The sequence below is a fragment of the Mesoplodon densirostris genome, chromosome 1 (genome assembly GCF_025265405.1).
Source record: "Mesoplodon densirostris isolate mMesDen1 chromosome 1, mMesDen1 primary haplotype, whole genome shotgun sequence".
Classification (NCBI taxonomy): Eukaryota; Metazoa; Chordata; class Mammalia; order Artiodactyla; family Ziphiidae; genus Mesoplodon; species Mesoplodon densirostris.
Window position 1 is genome coordinate 227119660 of NC_082661.1, and position 26892 is coordinate 227146551.

A 26892-nucleotide genomic window follows, 5' to 3' on the forward strand; every position below is an offset into this window, starting at 1 on the left:
ACAACCTGTAGGTCTGATTATATCTAAGAAGGCTCGTTACATTTTTAAAAGATTGTAAAAAAGTAAAAGGAAGAAGAATATGAGACAGAGACCATGTGTAGCCTGCAGTGCCTGAAATATTTGCTGTCTGAGCCATTACAAAAAAGTTTGCTGCCCCCTGTCATAGACAAGATAGTATAATGTTAAGTGGTTAAGGTACAGACTCTGGGGCCAGGGGACATTGGTTCAAATCCTGGCTTTACCACTTACAGCAAGTTACTTAATTTCTCTGTGACTCGTATTCTCCTCTATAAATGGGAATAATTACAGTGCCTACCTTATAGGGTTGTGGTGAGAACTGTGTTAATGTATAAAGTGCTTAGAACAATGCCTGGTACTTAGTACTCAGTAAATGTCAGTGATTATTATTACTGTTGTGGGAACAGTCTTTAGAGATCATCTAAACTAGCCCATGCTTTCAATTGGTGAATGAGCAAATTATCAAACACCACTTTCTGTTTAAGGCCGTTTTCTTTCTAATAGTGCCTACTTTACTGAAGAAAGACATTGAGACAGACCCATACTCAGATGTAAAAAAAAAAAAAAAAAAGCTCGAAAGCATAAAAGGAAATAATAAAGATACCTGCTTTTTAGGTTCAGAAAAGAATATTAAACGTGACACTTTATTTTTTATTTTTTTTTTTTATTTATTTTTTATTTTTTGCGGTAGGCGGGCCTCTCACTGTTGCGGCCTCTCCCGTTGCGGAGCACAGGCTCCGGATGCGCAGGCTCAGCGGCCATGGCTCACGGGCCCAGCCACTCCGCGGCATGTGGGATCTTCCCGGACCGGCACACGAACCCGGGTCCCCTGCATCGGCAGGCGGACTCAACCACTGCGCCGCCAGGGAAGCCCAAACGTGACACTTTAAAACAAAGCAGATGGACATTCTTTGATGTTACTTATGACAAGCGTAAGAAGAAATAAAGTGGAAATGAGAGTGATTGGAGAAAGGATCATTGTTAGAGAGAGAAAGAAGAGGAAACAAGAACACGGAAGGCTGTCAGCAGAAGAGGAGAAAGGTTAGATCAAAAGGGAGGCTGGCGGTTTCTGCAGGAGGTCCAGTGTTAACGTCCTTTCTTCCCTTGGGAGCCCACCTTAATCATTCTGTGTGTCCAATTTAACTGCTCCCATTTGAAGGAAAGCGTGTCGCCTTTTGTTTATTTTTTCTCTGCAGAAATAAATTCTCAGCATCACGTCAAGGAGTGTTTACTGAACACCCATTATATGTAGGGTATGTTCCCTCAGAAAACCTGTCACACACACGTGTGTGTGTGTGTACACAAAATCATCATATTGGTATATTTGTGAAGCCAAGTAATTTTATTACCTTTAGCCACTTGCCTGCATCATCATCATTCTCATCATGAAAACATCTGTCAGATTTCTGAATACCTTTCTTCACTTTCTCTAGTACCCCTTGATTTGCCACTAAGTAGGGGAAGAACAAACTTAGTTATTTACAAAATATAGAAAATGTTACAGGAGACACACAAGAAATTAGTTAAGTAAAATTCATTCTTTCTTTTTCCTTCTATTTTTCTCTAGTCATTTATTCTGTTTGTGGATATCGGACCCGAGAGATGAATGGTCCAGGATTGGTATTTGATGATATCAGGGGACTGAAGTAATGGCCTCGCACGGAGATTACACAGCAAAGCCACACATTGATTATTACCTCATCTTATTAGCTGATGGAGACCTTTGAGGAGACAAGATTGCAGAGCTTTCAAGCCTGCAGCTCCCAGGATGTGACCCTGAGAGCTTGATAATTGTTACTGCCCAGTGGGACCGTGTGAGGGGTAGTGGTGGCTTCGTGTACTAAATTACGTTTTATGGGAGTGCTATAACAATTCCCCCATCCTTTGGATTGCTCAGATAAGGTTAGCACTTTCAAATTGACTTTAGTTTTCCTTCGTAGCAGTCACAGAACTAAAATCAATCCTGCTCGTTTACTTGGGTTTGCCCTCCTCCACTAGAATTTACGTTTGCCGAAGCAGGCGAGTTCTTGCTTCTTAAACTAGGAATGTCCTTCTAGCAGCCAGAACAGCGGCGCATGGAGGTGCTCAATAAATACTTCTGGATGAGTGAATGAATGAATAAATTAAATATAGTTGTTGGGGCTTCCCTGGTGGCGCAGTGGTTGAGAGTCCGCCTGCCGATGCAGGGGATGCGGGTTCGTCCCCCGGTCCGGGAGGATCCCACATGCCGCGGAGTGGCTGGGCCCGTGAGCCATGGCCGGTGGCTGAGCCTGCGCGTCCGGAGCCTGTGCTCCGCAACGGGAGAGGTCACAACAGTGAGAGGCCCGCATACAGAAAAAAAAAAAAAAAAAAAAAAAAAAAAATATATATATATATATATATATATATATATATATATATATATAGTTGTTGATTTCCACTGAAATATCCTCCCCAGATGCCTATAGGTTGCCAGTTGGTGTCATTCTAAATGTTTTTGTGCTAAGAAGAATATCTTAAGAATACTTTAAATTTTGAATGAATTCTGTTTAAACCCATGAACAGTTGAGCACATAAAAGGGAAATTGAAAATGAAATCCATGTTTTCATGGGTTCATACCATTGTAACTTAAATGGTGAGCAGTAAGGTTGTTGGATACCCACGGCTCAGGCAGTTAAAGCCTTTAGTTGTGGCTAAAAATGTTTGAGAGGGCTTGTAAAATACAGTTGTCCCTTTTGGTATCTGACAGGGAGTGGTTCCAGGAGTCCCCTCGGATACCACAGTCCACGGATGCTCAGGTTCCTTCTATAAAATGGCTTAGTGCACATCCTCTTATAGACTTTTGATCATCTCTAGATTACTTGTGATACCTAATACAACGTAAATGCTATGTAAATAGTTTGCTGGCACGGTAAATTGAAGTTTTGCTCTTTGGAACTTTCTGGAATTTTTTTTTCCCGAATATTTTTGATCCAAGATTGGTTGAAACTGTGTATGTACAACCTGCAGATATGGAGGGCAGACTGTGTTGTTGTTCCCTTTATTCTAAGAGAATAGTGTAATAAGTACTGATGTTTAAAGCAGTATTCTTTCAAATAACAGTGGATTGTAAAACGTTATTAACCACTATACTCTGCTGCTGCCTTTTATTTTTATTTTTAATTAATTAATTTTATTTTTAAATTAATTAAATGCAAATTTAATTAAATTTTTAATTTTTCTTTGCACTTTTTATTTTTTTTACATCTTTATTGGAGTATAATTGCTTTACAATGATGTGTTAATTTCTGCTGTATAACACAGTGAGTCAGCTATATGTATATGTATATCCCCATATCCCCTCCCTCTTGTGTCTCCCTCGCACCCCTCTAGGTGGTCACAAAGCACGGAGCTGATCTCCCTGTGCTATGTGGCTGCTTCCCACTAGCTATCTATTTTACGTTGGATAGTGTATATATGTCATTTTTTCAACTGAAGTATAGCTGATTTACAATGTTGTGCTAGTTTCAGGTATACAGCAAAATGATTCAGTTATGCATATATATATGCACTTATATATATTCTTTTTCAGATTCTTTTCCATAATAGGTTATTATACGATATTGAATATAGTTCCCTGTGCTATACAGTAGGTTCTTTTTTATCTATTTTATATACAGTAGTGTGAATCTGTTAATCCCAATCTCCCAATCCATCCCTCCTCCACTTGCCCTCCCCCTTGGCAACCACAAGTCTGCTCTCTGTGTTTGTGAGTCTGTTTCTGTTGCAGATAAATTCATTTGTACCATATTTTAGATTCCACATATAAGTGATATCATATGGTGTTTGTATTTCTCTTTCTGACTTACTTCACTTGGTATGATAATTTCTAGGTCTACCCATGTTGCTGCAAATAGCATTATTTCATTCTTTTTTATGGCTGAGTAGTATTCCATTGTATCTATATCAATATATACCATATCTTCTTTATCCATTCATCTGTCGATGGACACTTAGGTTGCTTCCATGTCTTGGGTATTGTAAAGAGTGCTGCTATGAACATTGGGCTGCATGTATCTTTTGTACTGCCGTTTTTTAAAGCATGCCTTCCATATACCCTTTCTTAGGGTTTGGATGTAACAAAATGAGTAGTAAACCAAGAAGGAGGAAGGCATGGCCTGTAGGGCTTGGTGGACCCACCCTGGGAAAATAAGGTGGGAAATCACAGGAGGAAAGCCTGGTGAAACAGAAGGGCAGGGCAGGGGAGGACTCCAGCAGAGAGTGGACCTAAGAAAGGAGAGGATTGGTAAAGTGGGAATTACAATGGGAAGCTTGGGAAAAGTTGACGATCTGATAAAGGCAATTGGTGAGGTGGAAAACAGAGACTCCATTAGACCATGACCCAAGGAGCATTCTCTGTTGTGTGGCCTGGGGATAGTGACACTGACCCTGGACGAGAAGAGAAGCCAAGGCAATTCTAGCCCCATGGGGCTGTAGGAAACAGCACACATCCACGGTCATGAGAGTGTAAATGCCCTTTACTGATTTTAAACTCTTAGACTCAACCTTTAGAGTTAAAAACAGAAAATTGAGATCGTTATAGAACAGTGTGAAAGTATGTGTACAGCAGATGAAAATTAGGCAGTGGAAGGGCGTGAGGGAAGATGGAGGAGAGGATGAAAACTAATTGTTCCAAGAAGTTACACTCTGTGCCTGATAAACTACAATAGCAGCTTAGTATGTGGCTCAAAGTTTCTCTGATTCAGGGACTGGAATGGGGGTATCACTACTTTGGGAGGAAGGAGGGAAGAGGCAGTAGGGAGAAAGTGAGCTGTCTGTCAAGGCTGAACCTCAATAGATAGACAGTGTCTAAAAGGGACAAGTCATATAGAAGCACAGTGTTTGGAAACAGGACATATCTTTTACTGTCCTGGTAAGAGACTCAGCTCAGCTCAGATGGTTCAAATGTAGGCTTTAATGAAGGGACTATTTATGGCGCTGTGGGTTGGGCTTAGATGAGGGTCCTTATACCCTTAGGGCTGGAGGGACAGGGGAGGAAATAATAAATGCTAATTTAAAACACTGTGTATGGGCCTCCCTGGTGGCGCAGTGGTTAAGAGTCCGCCTGCCGATGCAGGGGATACGGGTTCGTGCCCCGGTCTGGGAGGATCCCATATGCCGCGGAGCGGCTGGGCCCGTGAGCCATGGCCGCTGGGCCTGCGCATCCGGAGCCTGTGCTCCGCAACGGGAGAGGTCACAACAGTGAGAGGCCCACATACCGCAAAAAGAAAAAAATAAAATAAAATAAAACACTGTATACAAGACCAGTGAGCTCTGGAACGATGAGTGACCACCCAGGGATGCTGTGCTCAGGAATTAGGTAAAGCCAGGAGGAGAGAGGAGGATAAATACACTCACCCCCTCCCCAAACAGAGAAGGGTGGAGAATGGGTGGGCGTGAGGGGTTTAAACCAAGAATAACCAACCCAGGGTAGCCACCAAGAGAAGCCAAAACCAGGACATGCTTCTCTTTGGAGTCCAGCTGGGGGTGAGGATGCCTGCAGTGGGGATTTTTGTTACTGTGTTGCCTGATAAGCTCTTCTGTACAATTGGATGTTTTAACCTCCTGCAGGTATGAATTTAATAGAACATTTTAATATACATACTTTTATTCAGCACCTGTTATTGCATCTAATGTGCGAGGAGCAACTCAGTCTGTTCTTAAGTTGCTTATCGTCTCCTTGGAGAGAAAAGATGCTAAACAAACCAGCAAACAAAATAATAAATAGGTTTACAAATTGTGATTAATGCTATAAGTTTAATTTCATAGCACACAAAAAGTTAGTGCTACTTGTATAAACGTAAGTCTTTAATAATGATACTGCACTAATTTTTAAAATACAATTATTTGGGAGTGGAGACAGTTCTTCTCTTGAGTGGCTTGTTTTGCTCTAACCGTAATACACGACATGCTGCAAATCAGATACACAAACAAAACAGCTGCCTCTTTGTTGTTTTTGTTCCCTTGTTGCTCATTTTAATGAATAATTTGAACTGACTCCAAAACATTATATTAGATATATAAGCATGCTTTAAGAATTATATCATAACGTTAGTGTATTTAAAACTTAGTAGTGATATCATTATCTAAATATAGTAAGTTTTAAGAAAGTCAATTATTTTAGCTGCTTTGCCCTCTATAAATATTGTAATTTGGTAGTGAAACAGACAGCAGATAAAAATTAACCCGGGGAGCCATAATATCCAAGTATAGAGAGCTGGGAAAACTCCCCCCGACCTTCCTTCTTCCTGACATAGGAGCCTCGATGATTGGAGTCAATCTTTTGTGGGGGGGTCTTTGGTGGAATTTGCCTTTCCTTGCTTTTCTAGTAGAGATCTGAGCAACAAAAGAGAAATTGGGGAAAGCATTACCAGCACAAGAGTTTTCTTCGGTCTTCTTGGTACTTCCTGTTGCTGAGGATTTGTCCAAAGGGAAAAGATAAATGATCAGAGGAAGATGGATGTCAGCTGTCTCCTCATCCCCCTCACCTTTCACGGCATGCACAACAGTCTGAGAACAGAAAAAGATCTAAGTCTTGGGTTCCTATATCCTGAGTATTTGCTTATTAAAGTAAACCTTGAATACTTCATCTCCCCTGATTTAGGCCCCTCTGTTTCCTCCATGAAAAAGCTGGTGAGAGTGTTTTAAGCTGATAACTGCGTTACATGTAAGATGTAGTCATGAATCACTGGAAGCAAACTGTTTTTAGAACCTGCCAGAATTATCATACTAATGCACTTCTACACAGGGTGTTAAAACATGCTAATTAAGGAAACTGTTTATTTTAGTGCCTTTATTCATCTCTGAATGTTTTTTGTATGGATCCTCTCATTTGAACTTTTTTATACAGGTCTGGGAAACAGAAGTCTTACCGATGCAGGAGTTTAAAATCTTCAAGGACTTACATATGGGAGAACATCTAGTATCACCTCTCTAGAGATCATTTTGTTTAAAATAATCATGAGTTATTAAGCATTCTGATTGCTCCAGGGGTTAAGAAATAGAACCACTGGATCACTGAAGCCCAGAAACTCCTAAGACTTGTATCTCCCTTCAGGGATGATTTTTCTGACGTTTTGTTCAGAGAGTGTAGTTTGTCTAACCCTGGCTGGCTGGATGGATGGCTGCCTTGCAAATGTGTGTCACCAGTCACAAGGGGGGAGGGGGGTCACCGGACTGGTTGTTTACGTAAGTCAATAGCGGTGACTGTCATCTTCATATTTAAAGAAATGTACATGTTAATGCAAAACTCGAGTACAAAATGGGCAGCCGGTTTGGAGGAGAGTCGGCTGTTGCTGCTGATGAGATCATAGATAAAACCCACACCTCTTTCCAGACAGAAAGCTCCCCATGGAGATAAGCCTGCTTTCCAGAGGAGTCCCTCAGCCATGCCTGTCATCACTGTTCAGCGTCTCCGTTTTCACTTTACCTGTGCCTTGATTTGAAGTACGGTGAAAATGAATCCATAGCTTTCCAGAGCCATCTTTATGGAAATGATTTTGTTTTAGCCACTCATGTCAAAGACACCTGAAAACCAGAAATTAAAGCGGGCTGACCACATGCACTGAGAAACTAGCAGTTAGTAAATTGTCTTCTTAAATATCCTGAAACCCATATACTACCTAGATGCAATCTACAGATGCCGACTTTTCCTTAAAAGGTAATAATCAGAAGTCCAAAGGTGCACAAGGGAATAGTGAACCTGCCTAAGTTGATACAAGAGTTTTGTCTTTGGGGCAAAAGCGTCGAATAGGAATTTCATAAGTTAACTTTCAGCTCTTGAGTAGCTGATCTGTGGAAATCCAGAGTAATCCCTTTGTGCTTTGTGCTTTGTTTTGTTCGATTCTGTTGTGTTCTGTTTTGGTTTTTCCTGATTTCTGTAGTGCCTGCCTTTCTTACATTTTTCTCTGCTCATAAGGACTCCACTAGGGGGCAGACGACAGAATGGAGAAGAAAGGAAACCTATTCAGTGCATTGCATTTGCTATAATTTTATGCCCTGTGTTTGCTGCTCCTTCTGGATACCTTGGGGGAAGGTTTTTCTATTTAGTGTCTTTCATATAATAGCATCTACATTATGTTTATTTCTATATTTAAATTGTAAATTTTTTTTTGTTTTTTGTTTTTTTGCGCAGTACGCGGGCCTCTCACTGTTGCGGCCTCTCCCGTTGCGGAGCACAGGCTCCGGGCGCACAGGTTCAGCGGCCATGGCTCACGGGCCCAGCCGCTCCGCGGCACGTGGGATCTTCCCGGACCGGGGCACGAACCCGTGTCCCCTGCATCGGCAGGCGGACTCCCAACCACTGCACCACCAGGGAAGCCCTAAAGTGTAAATGTTTATTCAGTCTTACTGGTAATTTTTCAGTTAATTCATTGTCACAGTCTACTTCTTTTGCTTTACTAGCAGGTTTCCACCATCAAATCTCAAACCACTTAATTATTATTTATGGACGACTGTAACGGTGATCACTATAAGGTTCATCTTATTCATGGAGACTTTCGTTCATTCATTCACTCAGTCACCACTCGTTGGGTCCCTACTTTTGTCAAGCATTGTGTGTGTTAAGTTTTGAGAATAGAGCAGTGAACAGAGAGTTCTAGGAGTCTGTGTATAAACAAATGGTTACTTATTGAGGTCCTCTAAGCCATTTGGTGAAAGGACTAAGCTGAGAGGAAACATAAGGTATTCTTTTTTTTTTTCTTTAAAATCTTTTTTCTTTTATAATTTTTTATTTTTTATACAATTTTTAAAGGTTATACTTCATTTACAGTTATTACAAACTATTGGCTATATTCCCTGTATTATACAGTACATCCTTGTAGCCTGTCTTACAGCCAATAGTTTGTACCTCCCACTCCCCCCAATCCTATATTGCCCCCCCAAGGGATTCTTGATGGCTACAGTGCTGAATAGTTTTTATTTCTGATTATTCTTTTCCAACTGCTCCTAAAGATTAGAAAGCCATATGGGGTTGGCGTGGGGACTTAAGCGCCACGTCTAGGAGGCTGGCTAAAGGTCTTGTGTTTTTTATTCTTTGTCTTTGCTCCACCAAGAATTAGATCTAGTTACCCAAAACTCATTGACCTCAGCCAGCCTAGGGTTACATAATCTTAATCTTTAAATGAAAATCTCATTACTTTGCCTTTTCATGGTCAATTACTCAACAAAATACAAAGCGGTACTTTTGTTTTTATTTCTTTTTTAAAGCTAGTCAAATTTTAACTAGAGATATTTTGTTTCTCCTTAACTTCTCCTCTGTTTTTGGACCAAACTATCCTTTGTTCACAGTAGATAATCTATAACTAGATTGCCTCATCTTTTAATTTTTAAGGTATAAACATTTAAATGGCCGAGAAGTCGAGATGTTTATTCTGAGAATGTCTTCAGGTTACAATGCCTAACATAAGTTGAAGTATCAAAAGATCTTTTTTTCTGGAATAAATTCTTCATCTGTTAGATTTAATAAATTGGTCTATACATTATGAGATTGACATTATTGATAAACAAGGTGATAGCATTTCTTTGGAGAAGATATATGTTTGTTTTCATCATTATTTGCTTAGAGCATCAACTACATTCTGTAGCAAATTGGACAAGGCCCACCAGGACATCATTTGAGTTATAATTAAATATCTTAATTGCTAGAGTATATCTGGGATGCTGTGCTAAGAAAACCCATGGTAAATCAATGCCTTGTGTTTTTACAGTCGTTAAATGTGTTTTCTTTATCGGGTTTCGGAAAGCATTCAGTGAGGGCTTCACCTTTATTTCCATAATTCTAGCGTGATAAGCAAGACCTGGAAAAATTAATCAATACTAGTGAATATTAGTGAAATATTAATGAATTAAAGTTTTAAACCTGAGAATTTTAAGCTCCTGAAAGTTAGAAGTGTAGCTCAGGAAACCAAAAACACAGTCATCTTTATTTAAACAGTATACTTAGAAAGTATATATGTAAATGAATAAAAATTAGTTGAAAATATGGAAAAATATATACTTTTGATGGTGGTAGGATTATATATAATTTCCCCTAATTTTTCAGTTGAATTTGTTATTGCTTGTAGTTTATTACGAATAAATTTGTTAAGAAAATGCCTATACGACTGACACAATTTTATTTTGGAGAGTATTTCACTTGGATGTTGCATAACCTCCAGAAATATAGATTCTACCACAGGACTTTAAGAGGCACAGACATTTGAAGTTTATAACATACTAGTACAGAGCTAAGTCTGTTGCTGTAAGTTTTTCTTTCTCTTATTTTTTTAATAACTGCTAAATTTCAAAGACTTCTTAGAATTAAATGCAGAGGATAAAATCTAAACAAATTCTAACCAGAAATTAATATCAAAAAGTAATTTTACATAACTTAAGAGACCAAATAGACATGTTTTTCTGCACTAATAAAATACTCCTTTAACTCTTTCATAGTCTTAGTATACCACTCTCCCCCTCAGCAATCCCAGTTGATATGAACATTGTGGGTTTTAGTTGGAATTTTCCCATGTTTGATTTAGAATGATTTCGCTTTTCAGGAACTGGACAAGAATTAGAATTGTTGCCTTTGGGAATTCCCTGGTGGTCCAGTGGTTAGGACTCTGAGCTTTCGCTGCCAGGGCAATGGGTTCGATCCCTGGTCAGGGAACAAAGATTCCAGAAGCTGCGTGGCGTGGCCAAGAAAAAAAAAAGAATTGCTGCCTTCAGCACGCCTACACTCGTGGACCAGTTGGGATGCAGGGACTTTTACACATGTGTACATGTTCCATCTGACTTTCTGTCTCTGTCTACTGCAGTAGCACCTACAGTCTTAGGAAGGGGGCAGGGACTGGATTGGAGAGTGGATATAAAGAGTGGAAAAATATAGGCAAGATATCCCTTTTCAGAATTTCATGACGGGCTGATCCCACCACAAAGAATTGGGGGTTTGTGGTCGTCTGAAGCCCTCTATTTAAATGGGGGAAGAGATACCATCTTTTTCTGCTCATCCTCTCTCTTCCAGATCCACCCCACCTTCTCTCTAGTTAAATACTACCAATTATATATTTAAAGTAAAATAGTGAAATGTGAATTTCTGTGCCAAAGTGTGGGATGTCCCAGTGACGTCTCTGAAAACCCAAAGCCAATCCCTGTGCTACAAACTCAAGGTTTATATTTAGCAAACCGTGTGGATCCTGTATTTTCAAAATGCCGTAAACATGTTTGTGGGGCTATTTTTAGCTTTTATAGACTTTAGTGAACTTCCAAGTTGGCAAGTCAGACACAGTCAGTTGTTGTCTGTTACCTCGGATGCCAGCACTTTGTGAATGACTGACTGTCTCACAGGGTTTCTAACATGCTTAAAGCAGATAAGTGTATAAGTTGTGTCCACTGCATCTGGTATATCTATATATGTATTACTGTACATACTGTCCTTTTTTTTCTTTTTAGCTTTTATGAGCTGTATAACTGGGATAACAGTTCTGTATGGAATTCAAGATGAATTGGGTCCTGCCAAATGGCACTGGCAGAAATAGCTAGTCCTTTTCTCTTTTCCCCAGCCCTTCTCTCCGAGTCCTCAAGCATTAAATCGTGCATTCACAAATCCTTCCAGTCGCTGTTATTTTCAGTCCATTGTATCTACTTCCTGTTGGTCAAAGGTCAGGAGGCTTGGGTGGTGTAGAGGGAGATGGAAAGTTGACAGGAAGAAGAAAGCTGGGCTCATTTTAGGGCCAACACATCATAGAATGGGCAAGATAGCACCGATTTGTTGAAAACAAAGAGGTAAATGATCAATAGTTTTTCTTGTACGATGAGATCATTATCTGGATGTTACATGAATGAAGAAGTGTTTTCCCCCAAAGAATCACGTCTTCAAAGGGTGCCACTCCCCTCTGTGATTGGGGGTGGGGAGAACATCATTATCTGCACTTGGGCTAAGTCTTCCACATTCGCATCAGAGGTCCTCTTTTTTTTTCTTTGCGGTACGCGGGCCTCTCACTGTTGTGGCCTCCCCCGTTGCAGAGCACAGGCTCCGGACGCACGGGCTCAGCAGCCATGGCTCACGGGCCCAGCCACTCCGCGGCACATGGGATCTTCCCGGACCGGGGCACGAACCCGTGTCCCCTGCATCGGCAGGCGGACTTGCAACCACTCCGCCACCAGGGAAGCCCAGAGGTCCTCTTGAGTTCATTACCTGTGGAGTAATTTTTGTATCATGTTCAGCTTTGTGCTTAGTTCTCCTCTCTGGGTGAGGTTATTCTTCCTTGCATCTTGAACTTAATGTGTTTGGATCAATGTAGCCATTTGCATCATGGCAGAAAGTTCTCTTAGACAGTACTAATCTAAAACTGCAATTAGAATTTGTATCTGTGCTGGAAAATCTTGTGACTTTAAGATGGGGTATCAATTTCCTACCACTTAAACAACAAAATTTAGGTAACGTTCTCACATCTTCACTTAAACATGTGCATTGACACTATACTTCATAGTACATGGCATTTTGTCTTTATTCTCCCTAATAACATTGCATTCGGCCCTCAGAGACTGGGATGTCATTACACACACACACACACACCAATGTTGAATATATGAAGAGAGAGAATAATTATATATATAAATAAATATACTAACATAAATATGTAGACTTTCCAAAATACCGTAGGCACTGTCTGTAGTTGTAGTTTCTGAATTTTAGCACATTGGCATGGTTTCATATTGATTTGTTTCTTGATTAAGTTAGTTTCCCTTTTTGTTGGCTGAACCTTGTGGAGGAGGAGATTTGATAGGATTTATGGCCAAACTCTTAGCAATAAGAAGGCCCCCTGTTGGTTTGGCGTATCATCCATTTACGTGAAGACTAAGTTAGCAAAGGACAGAGACAGCATTTTCAGGGTCACCAGAAGACATTGATTTGTTCATTCATTTGTTCAGGTAAGTTATCACACATGCCTTTTAAGGCGCCAAGCCCTTGCCTGCTATGCACTGTGCTAAGCACTTAGATTGAAGAGGAATGGGACAAGATCTTGGGAGGAAAGCAGCTGTACCGCTTGACTGCTTGACAGTCAAGAGGAGGGTACTCAAATAGTAGTTTGCACAGGTGCTCTGGATACCCTGGAGCAGTCAGCTTTACCTGGTGCAGGTGACAGAGAGCCAGAGAAGGTAGAAAGGAAGGAATTCCAGTTTTCCTTCACACCAGATTGCAGTTACTCCAAATGAAAAAGGTTAGTTCCTTGCCAAGCTCTCTCAGTGTTTTGGAAATTTTTCAGACCATGGGGAAGGGGGATCTTAAAAAATGCCATTGAAAAGCATCATTTTTTTTGTTTGTTTTGCGGTACGCGGGCCTCTCACTGTTGTGGCCTCTCCCGTTGCGGAGCACAGGCTCCGGACGCGCAGGCCCAGCGGCCATGGCTCACGGGCCCAGCCGCTCCGCGGCATGTGGGATCCTCCCAGACCGGGGCACGAACCCGTGTCCCCCGCATCGGCAGGCGGACTCTCAACCACTGCGCCACCAGGGAAGCCCGAAAAGCATCATTTTACTGATTATGTCAGACACCTTCATGGAGACGTATCTTAATTTATTTACTCAGTTTCCTACTGTCACCAACCTTCCTGGTTTGCTCAGGACGTGGAACTGTGACTTCCAGAACAGGGACAGTCCTGGGAAAACTGGGATGGTTGGTCACCCTATTGTTGGATATTTAGGTGGTTTCAAATATTTACTCATATCAACAGCACGGTGTTAAGTGTTTTGATGCCTATATATTTAGCTGCATTCTGCATTGTTTCTTTAGGTGAGATTCGTAGAGATGAAATGAATGGTTCAGTGACTCCGGGCGTGTTTGGAGCTCACAGCCCTGCACTGTACTTGTGCTGTTTTCAGCGGGATTGCTAAGAGTCTGCCTGGACATTTGTGCCACCTGTGCCTCCACAGGTTCTTAGGGAGATACACAGATGACACGGCCAGGTACATACTTGCTCTGTCGCTAGCTGTGGCACCCATTCTAAATCTCTAGCTGGCCAGATTGCATATGACTCCAGCTACCTTTTGTCTAGGCCGGAGGCTGATTCCAAAAGTTCAGGTGGGCTCCCTGACCCCACTTTCCTATGACTACACCCTGATATGAGATCACTGACCCTTAGTGCATGTGGTGGCAGGAGAAGGGTGAGAACAGATGAAACCCAAGGCAGGTGGTCTTTCTTCCCAGTACAGGTTCAGCTATACCATCATCCCAGACCTTCATTCCCAGCCACACAGGACATTGCAAGCTTATCTTGGATCCACTTCTAGCCAGGCTCCTGCCTCTCTTCAGACTCCTCCTGGTCGGGATAAGGAAGCCTTGAAAAGCCCCAGAGTTAGTGTGGAAATTTGATGAGAGGTGAACTAGTATTCACAAGTAAAAATATATTCAACCTGCCCCACAGTGCTGCACTGAGAGTTAATGCCATGAGGTGACCTACCTTCCTGTGGAACTTTAGTAACTGATATGCCTGGTTGGGGTCCAAGGTCTCATATCAAACTGTTCTTTGTAGTAAGAAGTATTAAAGGGTAGTCCTATTTCGAGCATTCTTAACATGTGCCCCAGGGGTCATGTGAACCCCTGAAACTGTGCAATATTATGTATGTGCCTTTTTCTAAGAAGAGGTTCCATTGCTTTTATTAGATTCTCAAAGTGGTCTGTGACCCCCAAAAGGTATAAAAACTAATTTGTGTATATTAAATACTGGGGAGTTTCCATCATTGCTTTTCTGTTTGTTTGTTCATTTGATGCAGGACTTAACACCAGAGCTTTGAGGTAGGCATCAGTTTAGCAATGATTTCAACAAGTAAATGAAACGCACATTTACTTTCAACAAGTAAATGATATGATACGATTATTCATTAATAATTTAAAACTCCCGAATTCTTTTTCCCAGCTACTGTAGTGTTTGAGTTAAATTTGATTTTTTGTTGTTGTTTTGCTCTTATGAAATTGGTTCAGGTCTAGCTAATTTGTTTTTGTCCAGGCAGAATATGTAAACTCCGATTTAAAAGGTTTGTGGCACAGTTGTTAGCCTATATCTAGGCATTGTTCTGCATTATTTTTGGTGTATTCTTTTGTTTATATTACTAAGCTAAAGTTAGCACAGATAACACTAGGCTAGAAAATGGTGACAATAGTTTGAAAACAGGAAATTTTAGGCTTGTGTGTGTTTGGAACAGATGATCATAATGACAGAGCCAGTGGAGTGGAAACTTCCACCGAGTGTGTTTTTTCCTTATTTTGCTCTATGAGAAAAGATGGTGCTTCCTGGAAAACAACTCAAGTATTTTAAAGCAAATGGTTTTCTTTTGTCCCTGCTTCATGGTTAATTTGTTTTTCTTTATTTTATGTACCCTGGTTGTATTATTATTATGGAAATTTCATATTTTTAATAGGTAAAGTAATTCCCAAAGTGCTTATTTTAGATAGTTAACTATCTAAGTATATTAACCATTGACTGACATGGTTTTTAAAATAAATTAAAATTGTGAGAATATTATAACCACTGGACTTTGGGGGAAGAAATTTGTTTCTCTATTTTAAGTGTTCCCAACTTTACTTTTTTTTTCTTTTTAACCCTCTAAATTCCAGTCTTGAAAACAAAGTAGTTATACTTTGTCTAAGCTATTTCCTGACCAAGACTCTCTCCAGATGTATCCTGGAATTCTATATTTAAAAGAAAGGCTAAATTTATTCACTAATTGCAGAATAAGAAGAAGAGTATGCATTTCCATACAGAAATAAACTTTTGTGTGTGTGTGTACATCATTCCTAGATTTTAAAATATTAATTAATAAACTTTGTTTTTCAGAGCATTTTTAGCTATAAGCTTTTAAATCATGTAATATTTTAAAAATTATAACAGTAGTAAATGGAAGCTCCTTGAAAAAAATCAGACTGCACAAAATCATATAAAATAAAAACATGAAACTGGTCTGACCCTCCCATCCCTATTCCTGGAATGACCACATTTAACAGTTCTGGTGTGTCTCCTTCCAGACCTGCTCTCTAAACATAGTTTACATGTACAGCCACACAGTCATTTCAGACTAAATGAAATCATAAAGTTCTGTAACTCACTTTTTTAAAAAAATTTAACAATTATCTTGTGGGCATTTTTCATATATAAGTGAGATCTAGCTCACTTTTTAAAATGTTTTGCATCAACTTACTACTGTATAGATAGCTCGTAATTTATTTAAATTTAACCATTACCCTGCTGATGAAGTTTAGATTAAAACCTATCTTATTAAAAATAGCATTTTCATTTTGTGAAACCCATGTCTTCAACCGTTAACATTTTACAGATTTCTGAGATTATACGTAAATTTTGAATTCACAGTCATGACCTTCTCCCCTTAAGTATCAGTCATGAAATACCTTTTAAGAGATTTCAGAATAAGGAAGTTCCACTCTACTTTCCCCCCCAGTTTCCTAGGATAATATAGGGTCAGTAAAATTAGTGGGGATACTTCATGATGGAAAGGCAGGTGGCTCAAGAATATAGAAAGTGCTCTTCTTCAGTCTGTCGGGTCAAGGTAAACTCGAGGATTCAGCAACTAGAGAGACCTGAATGCAGTCATCAGAGGTCTTTCTGAACTGCTCGAGCAGAAGGGGCTTGTTAATGGGCTACTTGGGACCTGTGTGTTGAGAGTTCAGAGAAGCCTTAATTCAGAGAAAGTTGAGGGAAGCTGCAAAGAAGAGGTATTGAGCTGACTCTTCAAGACTGTAGGATCATTGGGTGAGAGAGAGAGGATGTGTTAGACTCAAAACAAAACAACAAAATGTGCACGTTGGCTGGAAAGGCCAGGCAGGTCAGTATGGTTTTGAAGAACCTTGTATGCCAACCTGTAAAGGGAGTTTGGACTAGCCCTAATAACAGCTACGGACTTCTTTTTTTTTCTTTCCCTGACGTCTTTTCATTTAAGTTCACTGACTCTCCGCAATCATTGTGATGAACAGAAAACTTTAAAAGCATCCGGTCGAGGCTTTGAGGGCTTCACAGTGGGTGAAGCGCTGCGGCAGATATAAAAAAAATTTAAGGAATGGGCTCGGCTTTCAAAGAACTCGGGAAAATAATTCACAAGCATTTGGAACATTTGGAGATGTACATAGTAAAATAACAGATGGTTCCAAACTGTCCATAGCCATGAAGAAGACTTTCCAGGGCAGTATCTGATGGATGGCCAAGACTCCAGAGGGAAGGTGTGGCGAGGAAAAGGGAAAGTTTGGACAGAAACTTGGAGAATAGATTAGGTTTCCAACAGTAGAAAGGAGTTCAAACATATTCGCCAATAGGATAAATATTGTCAACAGAGACAAGAAGGGAGAAGATAAACTACCTTGGCAAGAGCAGAAGGCTTGAGAAGATAAGGAATTGCATAGATGAAAGCTTTAAAGGACCTCTGTGTTTGTTTGTTTCTTTAATTCTATTTTAAGAAGCAACCTGATTCTGTCTGTTGATTGGACCAGTGGTTCTCAAGTCTTGGTGGCACATATGAATCACCTGGTGAGCATTTAAAACTACCTATGCTGGTGCTAGGGCTGATGCCCCACGCTCCAGTTTAGTTGGCCTGAGGTGAGGCCCCCAGGCATCAATCTTTTTTTTTAAGTAAATTTCTCTAGATATTTCTTACCTAGAGTTAGCGTTGAGAATCACTGGACCACCCTGACCTCTTCTCTTTGCCCATCCATTTATTGGCTATTTCTTCAATAATTAGCTCTTCTAGTTAGAAGTACAGGAAAGCGATTAGGGAGTCTGTACCAAGCCTGTGTTACATCAGTTATAGCAGAGAAAGCTCAGAAAACAAGTGTGTGCAGCATTCGCAATGTTTTTCTTTAAAACTGAGCCCGTTTGCCATTTAGGCAAATTAGACATATTTTGTGAGTTTGTTAATAATATTTATTACAGGTCATGGTTTGGGGCTAATCCAGATTGAAATTTTTTTCTTCCCACGAGGTAATGGGACTCCATCTGTACTTTCTTGCCAATGTGTACATACCCATACTCTGTAGGTATGTGATAAACCTGTATTAGAACCTTGCTTCCATGTGACAAGTCTGTCTTCAGTATGATGTATGCAGCTGGCTTAAATACAGAAGTTATTTAAAACAACAGTTTTCCTTTAAAATGAAGTATAAAAATTCCTCTCATATCTGTAGAGTTTTTAAAACAAATGAATTGATGGTTTATGCACCTCTACCTTGTCTGGCAAATTCTTGTCAGCCAAATTGCAAATGGCTGGGCAGATTGCAGTCATGTCAATATCCCCAGAATGCATAGAAAGTGTGAGAACTTCCTTTTCTTTTTTTGCGGTACGCGGGCCTCTCACTGCTGTGGCCTCTCCCGTTGCGGAGCACAGGCTCCGGACGCGCAGGCTCAGCGGCCATGGCTCACGGTCCCAGCCGCTCCACAGCACATGGGATCCTCCCGGACCGGGGCACGAACCCGCGTCCCCTGCATCGGCAGGTGGACTCTCAACCACTGCGCCACCAGGGAAGCCCGAACTTCCATATTTTTATCCATGGTTCCTTTGATTGGCATATTCAGCAGATACTGACTGAGCACCTCCTTGGGACTAGGAGAAGAAAGATGAAAGGTGAAAAGACATGGCCCTCAAGATGCTCACTTGTAGGGATGTCAAACACAGTAACTGGGAACGAGGGGGAAATGGAGAGCTTGGAGGGGGCCACTGAGGGATGGTGCCCTGAAATCTGAGCTAAATCCAGGGGGTAGATTATGTGCCAAGGGGCAGCCTGTATCAGGGCCAGAGGCGGGACAGAAGCAGAGTGTTAGGGGACCTGCCAAGCATTTCTGATGTGGTTGGAAGGCAGAGAGGCAAGAAGTGAGGCTGGAGAGATAGGGAGAGGCTGGAAGCGCCCCATGTGCCCTGCCAGAGAGTGTGGCAGGGCAAACTCTGCAGGCGGTAGGCAGTCACCAAACATAGGGAATGGGTAGACGGCAATGCAAATACTCCAAGCGTTTTGGATATTTAGTGTGGCAGTCAGATCTAAATGTATTTCCATTGGGATCCATGGACTCTCCATGCTGTTCTCTTTTGATGTTAATATAGTAGCCAAAGTTAATCTTGAAACCCTGAGATGGGACACCGGTATCAGAGTATGGTGCTTTTAAAGCTGCTTCAAAATGCAGACCTGCTGGTGAAATCTTTTTACTGCATCATTTATTCAACTTCAGGTCGAAGTGACTATTGCATGTAGGAAATGACAACAAAATAAATGTTTGCATAGTTCTTCTCAAGCACACCTGCTCATTTTCCAGTAGATAAAAGGTTCTTTCACATGCATTTTGTTTAAAATTGCTTGGAGTGTTTTTGAGGGTTTCTAGAAAACGTGTCCTTTTTGTCTGTTACTACTCTGTAGGATTGGTGAGGCAATGTACAGCTTTCTCCGGGGCTACCAAGGCAGTAAGGATAAAAATAGGGCAAACTTTAAGAATCCCAGATATTTTCAGATAACAAAGACTGATTTATGTGGACCCGTTTTGTGCTCAGACAAAACATAGAGAAGCTTTTGTGCTGTGATTAGCAAGGGTGCTGATGTCAGTTCTCTTGTCGAGCATCAAGCTTTATTCTGTGGCTAAATTGTGCTTTGTACCCTAATCCAGAGAACCTTTGTATCTGCCTTATTAAAGTGTGTAGTTTATGTAATTGCTTTTGTTTTCCAGTTTAATCTGTGCCAGATTCAATGAGAGTGACTCATTTTGTGACTGAGACAAACATTCACATTTGGACCACATTAAAAATAAATAAATAAGTGGCAGGTGCTGCTTGGCTAAATTCTGTGTTTTCATGCTGTAATTTCCTGCTGCAAGGGTTCATCTCTTAGATAATGTCTTCTCGGCCTCTGTAATCGCTAGCCCAATCTGTCTAGTGCCCCGCAGTTCACTGCTGTTCATTTCTTGGCTGTGTATTTTAGTTTCCAAGGGCCTATTACATTTTAACAGTATCATTTTAAGAGGGAAGCAAAGAAATGTTTGGGGGAGCCACAGTCAACTGGATGACGAAGAGTGACACATGAGCTGTAGCAAAGGGACATATTTCATTCTATTCTCTTTTTTATCATTTTCCCAAGGTGTTTTGTGTGTGTTTTGGTAAAGCTCAGTTATGTTTATTTTATGATGTAAATGTTCAGTATTTTTCTCAAGTGGAAGAGGTTTTGAAAGCACACGCCTTTCTATTCAGGGTGGCCAATATATCTAACCTAATAGTCTCAAAAATTTTACAACTTCATAGTCTTAGGGGAATTCTATTTATTGTACAGACATTTCTAGGTATTCGGCCCTTGCTCTGCATTGAGTATGTAATGGCAAGTAAAGCAGACATGGTCACTGTCTTCTCGGACTTTATGGCCTGCTTGGGGAGTTAGATACTAAATAAATAAGTACAAAGAAAAATTGGATTGCAAATTACAAAAATCACTACATAGGTATGTGATGGGGTCCCTAACATTATGCCCTGCTCTACAACCGGTGGTGGTTGAGTTGAGGGTGGTCAGGGAAGGAAGGCCTAAAGGTCAAAGTCTGCCTGGCAAAGAGAGGAAAGAACATCCCGGACTTAGGAAACAGCATGTGCAAAGTCCCTGAGGCAGGAGACAGTTTGGCATCCTATAAACCAGCAGTCCCCAACCTTTTCGGCACCAGGGACCGGTTTCGTGAAAGACAGTTTTTCCACGGAGTGGGTCGGGTGGAGGGGAGATAGGGTTTGTTCTGGTGGTGATGCGAGAGATGGGGAGTGGCAGATGAAGCTTCACTCCCCAGCCCGCCGCTCACCTCCTGCTGTGCGGCCTGGTTCCTAACAGGCCACGGGCCAATACCCGTCTGTGGACCAGGGGTTGGGGACCCCTGCTCTAACCCATATGATTAGAAGGGAGAAGTGACAATTGGTGAAAACTTAAGAGAAAAAAAAAGACCGTATTTAAATGGTTAGAAATGAACTATATACAAGCACAGCAGTATGGCACTATTTAGTATAAGGACAGATAACCCTCCGAACGGTCCTGCAGCCCAAGAGCTTCTCTGAAGTGCAGTACAGAAATTGATGCCTGTAATACTTAGTCTGAGTCATTGGGGAATGGATGAGTTATGTTCAATGAATGATGCAGTAAGGCATTTTAGAAAGATTTCCATGAAAAACATTAAAGTTTTAAAAAGTCATTTCTGTATTTAAAGACAGAACCTTCACTATCTGGAGAAATCACTTTTACAAAAAGATGTGATTCCTTGATGGCCCTGGGTAAGTGACATAATACTGTGTTTTCCTTTCTCTTTACTTCTCTATTCCTTTTTTAAGCTTACTGTTTGATAGGGAGGTATCTGTGAAGGCATCCTTTTACTAAGAGATGATATTTATTTATTTTGAAAAAGTAGATGTCATATATTAACTAAATGGATTTTTATAATCCAGAAACCAGTGCTAACTTCATGTGAATTTAACACTTTATGACTTTTCAGTATTATCTAAAGCATCTGTTGACCTCCAACACTACCTTCTCCTTCTGGACACCAATCATTTGCTTTTAACTTTGAGCTGCAGTCAGACCAAGAAGTAAATTTAAAATATTAATGATATTACATAATATTTTTAGGTCTTTGTGATTTTTCTACTGATCTTCTTATTAAAGGATTGCATAAGTTTTTCCATGAAGGAATGCCTGTCCATTTAGCAATAGTCCAGCATATATTTTACCATGATTGCTGTAATCTCAAATATTTGCATGTGTGGTAAGTGTTTTCTTCATAATTAGTAAATTCCTTGAGAATAGGAATCATGAATTATCTTCTTGTATTTCTTCCCACAAGTACCTAGCATGACATTTACAGTATAATCAATAACTTATTGACTGGTTATCTCATTGATTTAATTCGTAGTATCTAAATTTTCTTTGATGGGTTCAATTTAAAGAATCTACTAAAATATTAAATCTTAAGTTATCACCCTAGTTAATTCAGTTATCAGTACAGTTGTCCAAGTTACTAAAGACCAAATGAGCTGGTTTATGCACCACTCTGGCCCCTTAGTTCTCGTTTCTCTGCTTCAGACCATTGCCACAGCTTCCTAGCTGTGACTCCATCAATGAACTACAAGTCAAAAGTGACTCATGGGCTTCCTTGGTGGCGCAGTGATTGAGAGTCCGCCTGCTGATGGAGAGGACACGGGTTCGTGCCCCGGTCCGGGAAGATCCCACATGCCGTGGAGCGGCTGGGCCTGTGAGCCATGGCCGCTGAGCCTGCGCGTCCGGAGGCTGTGCTCCCCAACGGGAGAGGCCACAACAGTGAGAGGCCTGCGTACAGCAAAAAAAAAAAAAAAAGTGACTCATGTCAGAATTTATTTAAAAATTTGGTGAAGATGGAGGCTGAGACTAATCATCTTTTGGAGAAGTATATGTGGATTTTAGCTAGTCCCCCTTTCTTTCTCTCTGTTTACATGTATTTTTCAAGATAAAATGAAGCCGTTTTTAGTTGATAACGCAATGCCTTTTGTGTTACAGTTGCCAAAGTTCTGCAAAAGAAAAAAAAATAGACCCTATCATGTCATACTAATATTGCTTTTGGTGATGATAAATTTAGTAGATTTTTAAAAAATAGACTGATACGTATGTTAAGGAAGAAACAGAAATGTTTTGGGTGAAATTGGCTTAGGTTACAGTACCAACATCATGAGCATTCCTGGGCTTATTAGACTGTTAGGTGGAGCACCAAACTCATAATCCTGCTCTGAAGAAAATTTCTGAAAATGCCATAAGTGTAAAGCTGTCATTACCCCAAGTTATCACTGGAAGAGACATACTTTGTCTCGGTTACACTTTTCCAGAACTAAAGGACTGAGATGAGACTGGTGCTCCATCATGTTCTCCAAATGAATGGAAGTGTACAATGGCCATGAAGAAGATCTGATTCCCTTGGGGTTTATAAGTTGTCCTGGTTCTCAGTCCTTCTACTTCTTGAGTGTCCTCCTCGGGAGATCTTTGTCTGTTTGGTCTGGAGTAGAGACTGTCTCTTAGTAGGTGACTGAGTCTTGCCAACGTTGGCCTCTTTTTGATCTAGCTGACTGCCCGCTGAGGAAGACCGTCACAGAGGAGTAAAGGCTTCATTTTGTCTCCTGACAGAGATGTTGGGTTTAAAGACTGATGAAGCCTGCCATTTCAGACAATTGGTTCTGCTTTTATTATTTCATCAATGTAGAGTTTAAAGAGGGTAATAGTGAAAGAATTTTAGGCTTCTTTAGGTATAATATCAAACTCAAAATTTACCAAAACTTGTGGAGGGAATACATGTTGAGTGTAGGTCCAGGTTGCCAATATATGTTTGTTGGGAAGAGAAGGAGAAAGATTTTTTTTTTTAAGTTGTATCCCATTCTGGAGAATATAGATTTTATCTGTAGTCCATGTCTTTGCTTTCTTTCCAGGTGAGAGACCAGGAAAGCTTCTAAACCATTTTTTCTCCTCCCTACTCCTTGCCCCCTTCCTCCTCCCCATTCCCCAACAAAAAAAAAAAAAAAAAAAAAAAGAGAGAGAGAGAGAGAGAGAGAGAGAGAGAAACCTATAACTTAAAATATGGCATGATATTAAGGCATTTCTCATGCCTTAACATTGCTTTTCTCAAAAAATTGTGGTGAGATATACATAACATAAGATTTACCATATTAATCATTTTTAAGTGTACAGTTCAGTAGCATTAAGTACTTTCACATTGTTGTGCAACCATCACGGTCATTTATCTCCAGAACCTTTTCATCTTCTCAAACTGAAACTCTACCCATTAAGCACTAACTCCCCATCTCCCTTCCCCCTAACCCCAGGCAACCACCATTTTGCTTTCTCTGTCTGTGAATTTGATTACCATAGGTACCTCATATAAATAGAATCCTACAATTTTTGTACCTTTGTGACTGGCTTATTTCATTTACCATAACATCTCAAGGTTTATACAGATTGTAGCATTTGTCAGAATTTTCTTTTAAGGCTGAATACTATTTCATTGTATATATTTCATTTATCTCTTCATTCATCAATGGACACTTGGGTTGCTTCCACCTTTTGACTGTTGTGAATAATGCTGCTATGAACATGGGTATACAGATATGTCTCTGAGAGACCCTGCTTTTCATACTTTTGAGTTAGATACCCACACTGGAATTTTTTGAAGGACTGCCGTACCATTTTCCACAGTAGTTACACCATTTTACGTTCACACCAGCAATGCACAAAGGTTGCAATTTCTTCGTATCCTGGCTCACACTTGTTATTTTCTGCTTTTTTGATAATAGCCATTCTAATGTGTATGAAGTGGTATCTCATTATGCATTTCTCTACTGATAGTGATGTTGAACATCTTTTCTTGTGCTTATTGGTCATTTGTATATCTTTCTTGGGGAGTCAAATTCTTCAAGTCCTTTGCCCATTTTTTAGTTGGGTTGTATATTTCCATTGTCACTGAGTCGTAGGAGTTCTATATGTATTCTAGACATTAATTTCTTATCAGATATATGATTTACAAATATTTCCTCCCATTCTGTGAGGTGCCTTTTCACTCTTTGATCATGTTCTTCAAAAATCTAAAAGTTTAAAATTTTGATGTAATCCAGTTTCCCTGGCGTTTCTTTTGTTACCTGTGCTCTTACTGTCATAATCAAGAAATTATTACCAAACCTAATATCATCAAGGTTTTCCGTATTTGTTTTTCTAAGAATTTTCTAGTTTTAGCTCTTACATGTAGGTCTTTGATCCATTTTGAGTTAATTTTTATTTGATATGGTAAGAGTCTAACTTTATTCTTTTGCACTTGGATATCCAGTTTTCCCAGCACCATTTGCTTTTTATATTTAGTAAAAACTAAATCTTCCTTGGTTTGTTGACTTGATATTACATATCAATGTAATAGCTTCTAATATCAATCGGTGTCTTCTAATGTTTTATTAGAAGATCTAATAGAAAACAATAAATATGTATACACACATTATTAAGTTAATTGAGGAAGCATCAGTAAACTTTGCTGGAGTGGTAGATTATTCTGTGGAAACAAAACATTGTCTATGACTTTCTCTAGTCAATGCATTTATAAAATTGGTTTGACAAATGTGCATCTTGAAAAATTTCTCTCAGGTTAACACTGGATGGATATTTTTGTTTTGTTCCTAGGCATGGAAGAGGAGATGGTTTGTGTTACGCAGTGGCCGTTTAACTGGAGATCCAGATGTCTTGGAATATTACAAAAATGATCATGCCAAGAAGCCTATCCGTATTATTGATTTAAATTTATGTCAGCAAGTTGATGCTGGATTGACATTTAACAAAAAAGAGTTTGAAAACAGCTACATTTTTGATATCAACACCATTGACCGGATTTTCTACTTGGTAGCAGACAGTGAAGAGGAGATGAATAAGTGGGTTCGTTGTATTTGTGACATCTGTGGGTTTAATCCTACAGAAGAAGGTAAGTTCAAGATTTTGTGACTCAACCTGAGTTCTCCTTTATTACTACATTTTAAAAACCGTTGTAAAATTCTTTGTTATTTCAGTTACACAATATAATATTTTTTATAATAGTAACAACATTTAGAAAAAGCAAACCTTTTAATCAGTTTAAGGAGAAATTTTTATAGATTTTAGAAAGAGAGACTACCATTGTGGGACAGTGTCTAAATAATGTCCTGAAGAAGATGACAAGAAGACATATTTATTTAAGAGCATTTCTTGAGTTCCAAGGTAAATATTAAGTTGAACCTTAACACTGCTGATACTTGATATTTCAACTTGTTAAAATAACATTTTCATGTGGCTCAACTTAATTCTTCAGGAGGTTTTTTAAATTGAAATATAGTTGCTGTACAGTATTATATGTTACAGGTGTACAATATAGTGATTCACAGTTTTTAAAGGGTATGCTCCATTTATAGTTATTATAAAATATTGACAATATTCCCTGTGTTGTACAGTATATCCTTATAGCTTGTTTTATACATGATAGTTTGTACCCCTTAATCCCCTACCTTTCCCTTGCCCCTCCTCCTTCCCTCTCCCCACTGGTAACCACTAATTTCATCTCTGTATCTGTGAGTTTGCTGCTTTTTTGTTATACTCGCTAGTTTGTTATATTTTTTAGATTCCACATATAAGTGGTATCATACAGTATTTGTCTTTCTTTGTCTGACTTATTTCACTTAGCATAACACCCTCCAGGTCTATCTATGTTGTTGCAAATGGCAAAATTACTATTTTTGATGGCTGAGTAGTATTCCACTGTGTGTGTGTGTGTGTGTGTGTGTGTGTGTGTGTGTGTGCGTGCACACACACACACACCACGTCTTCTTTATCCATTCATCTAATGATGGATACAGGAGTTATGTTTTAAACTATATTGGATTATGGAGTTATGAAATAGCCAAGGTGACTGTCAATACCTATGAAAAGCAAATGAGAATCAGTCACAAAACATGATGAAAAAGTAACAAACATATGAATTTACTTAACACAAATGTCCTAAAAAAAGCATGGAGGAAGAGGGGTCTCGAGTTTTGAAAAAGAGGTAGTGAAGAAAAGCTTCTTGGAGAATGACCAATTGTGAACTGTAGGCTTTTGAAGGAAGTAGTGTTATATCTACATAAATGAAAGGAGGGATGCAGAACCTGCAGGCTTAGGGGCTAGGGAAGGGCCCAGAGGTGGAGTAGACGCCTCCTTGGCTGGAGCAGCGGGCTATGAATGATAAAGGCAAGGGGAGACTTGCTTGAGGATCTGAGATTTGAGTGCCTTTCCTGGGAGGAGCTGAGTGATTAAAGGCCTCAAGAAGAATTTTTTTTAAAAATAAATTTTTATTTATTTTCGGCTGCATTGGGTCTT

General features: G+C 39.8%; 1 protein-coding gene across 3 annotated transcripts in view; it reads left to right on the forward strand.

Moving 5' to 3' along the window:
* GAB1 (GRB2 associated binding protein 1) overlaps window positions 1–26892 on the forward strand; it is a 125868-nt gene that overhangs the window by 59939 nt on the left and 39037 nt on the right. For all 3 annotated transcript variants that reach the window (XM_060115750.1, XM_060115759.1, XM_060115768.1), the window contains exon 2: window positions 25195–25489. In XM_060115750.1, coding sequence (XP_059971733.1) covers window positions 25195–25489 — 295 coding nt within the window. The remainder of the gene's footprint in view (window positions 1–25194; window positions 25490–26892) is intronic.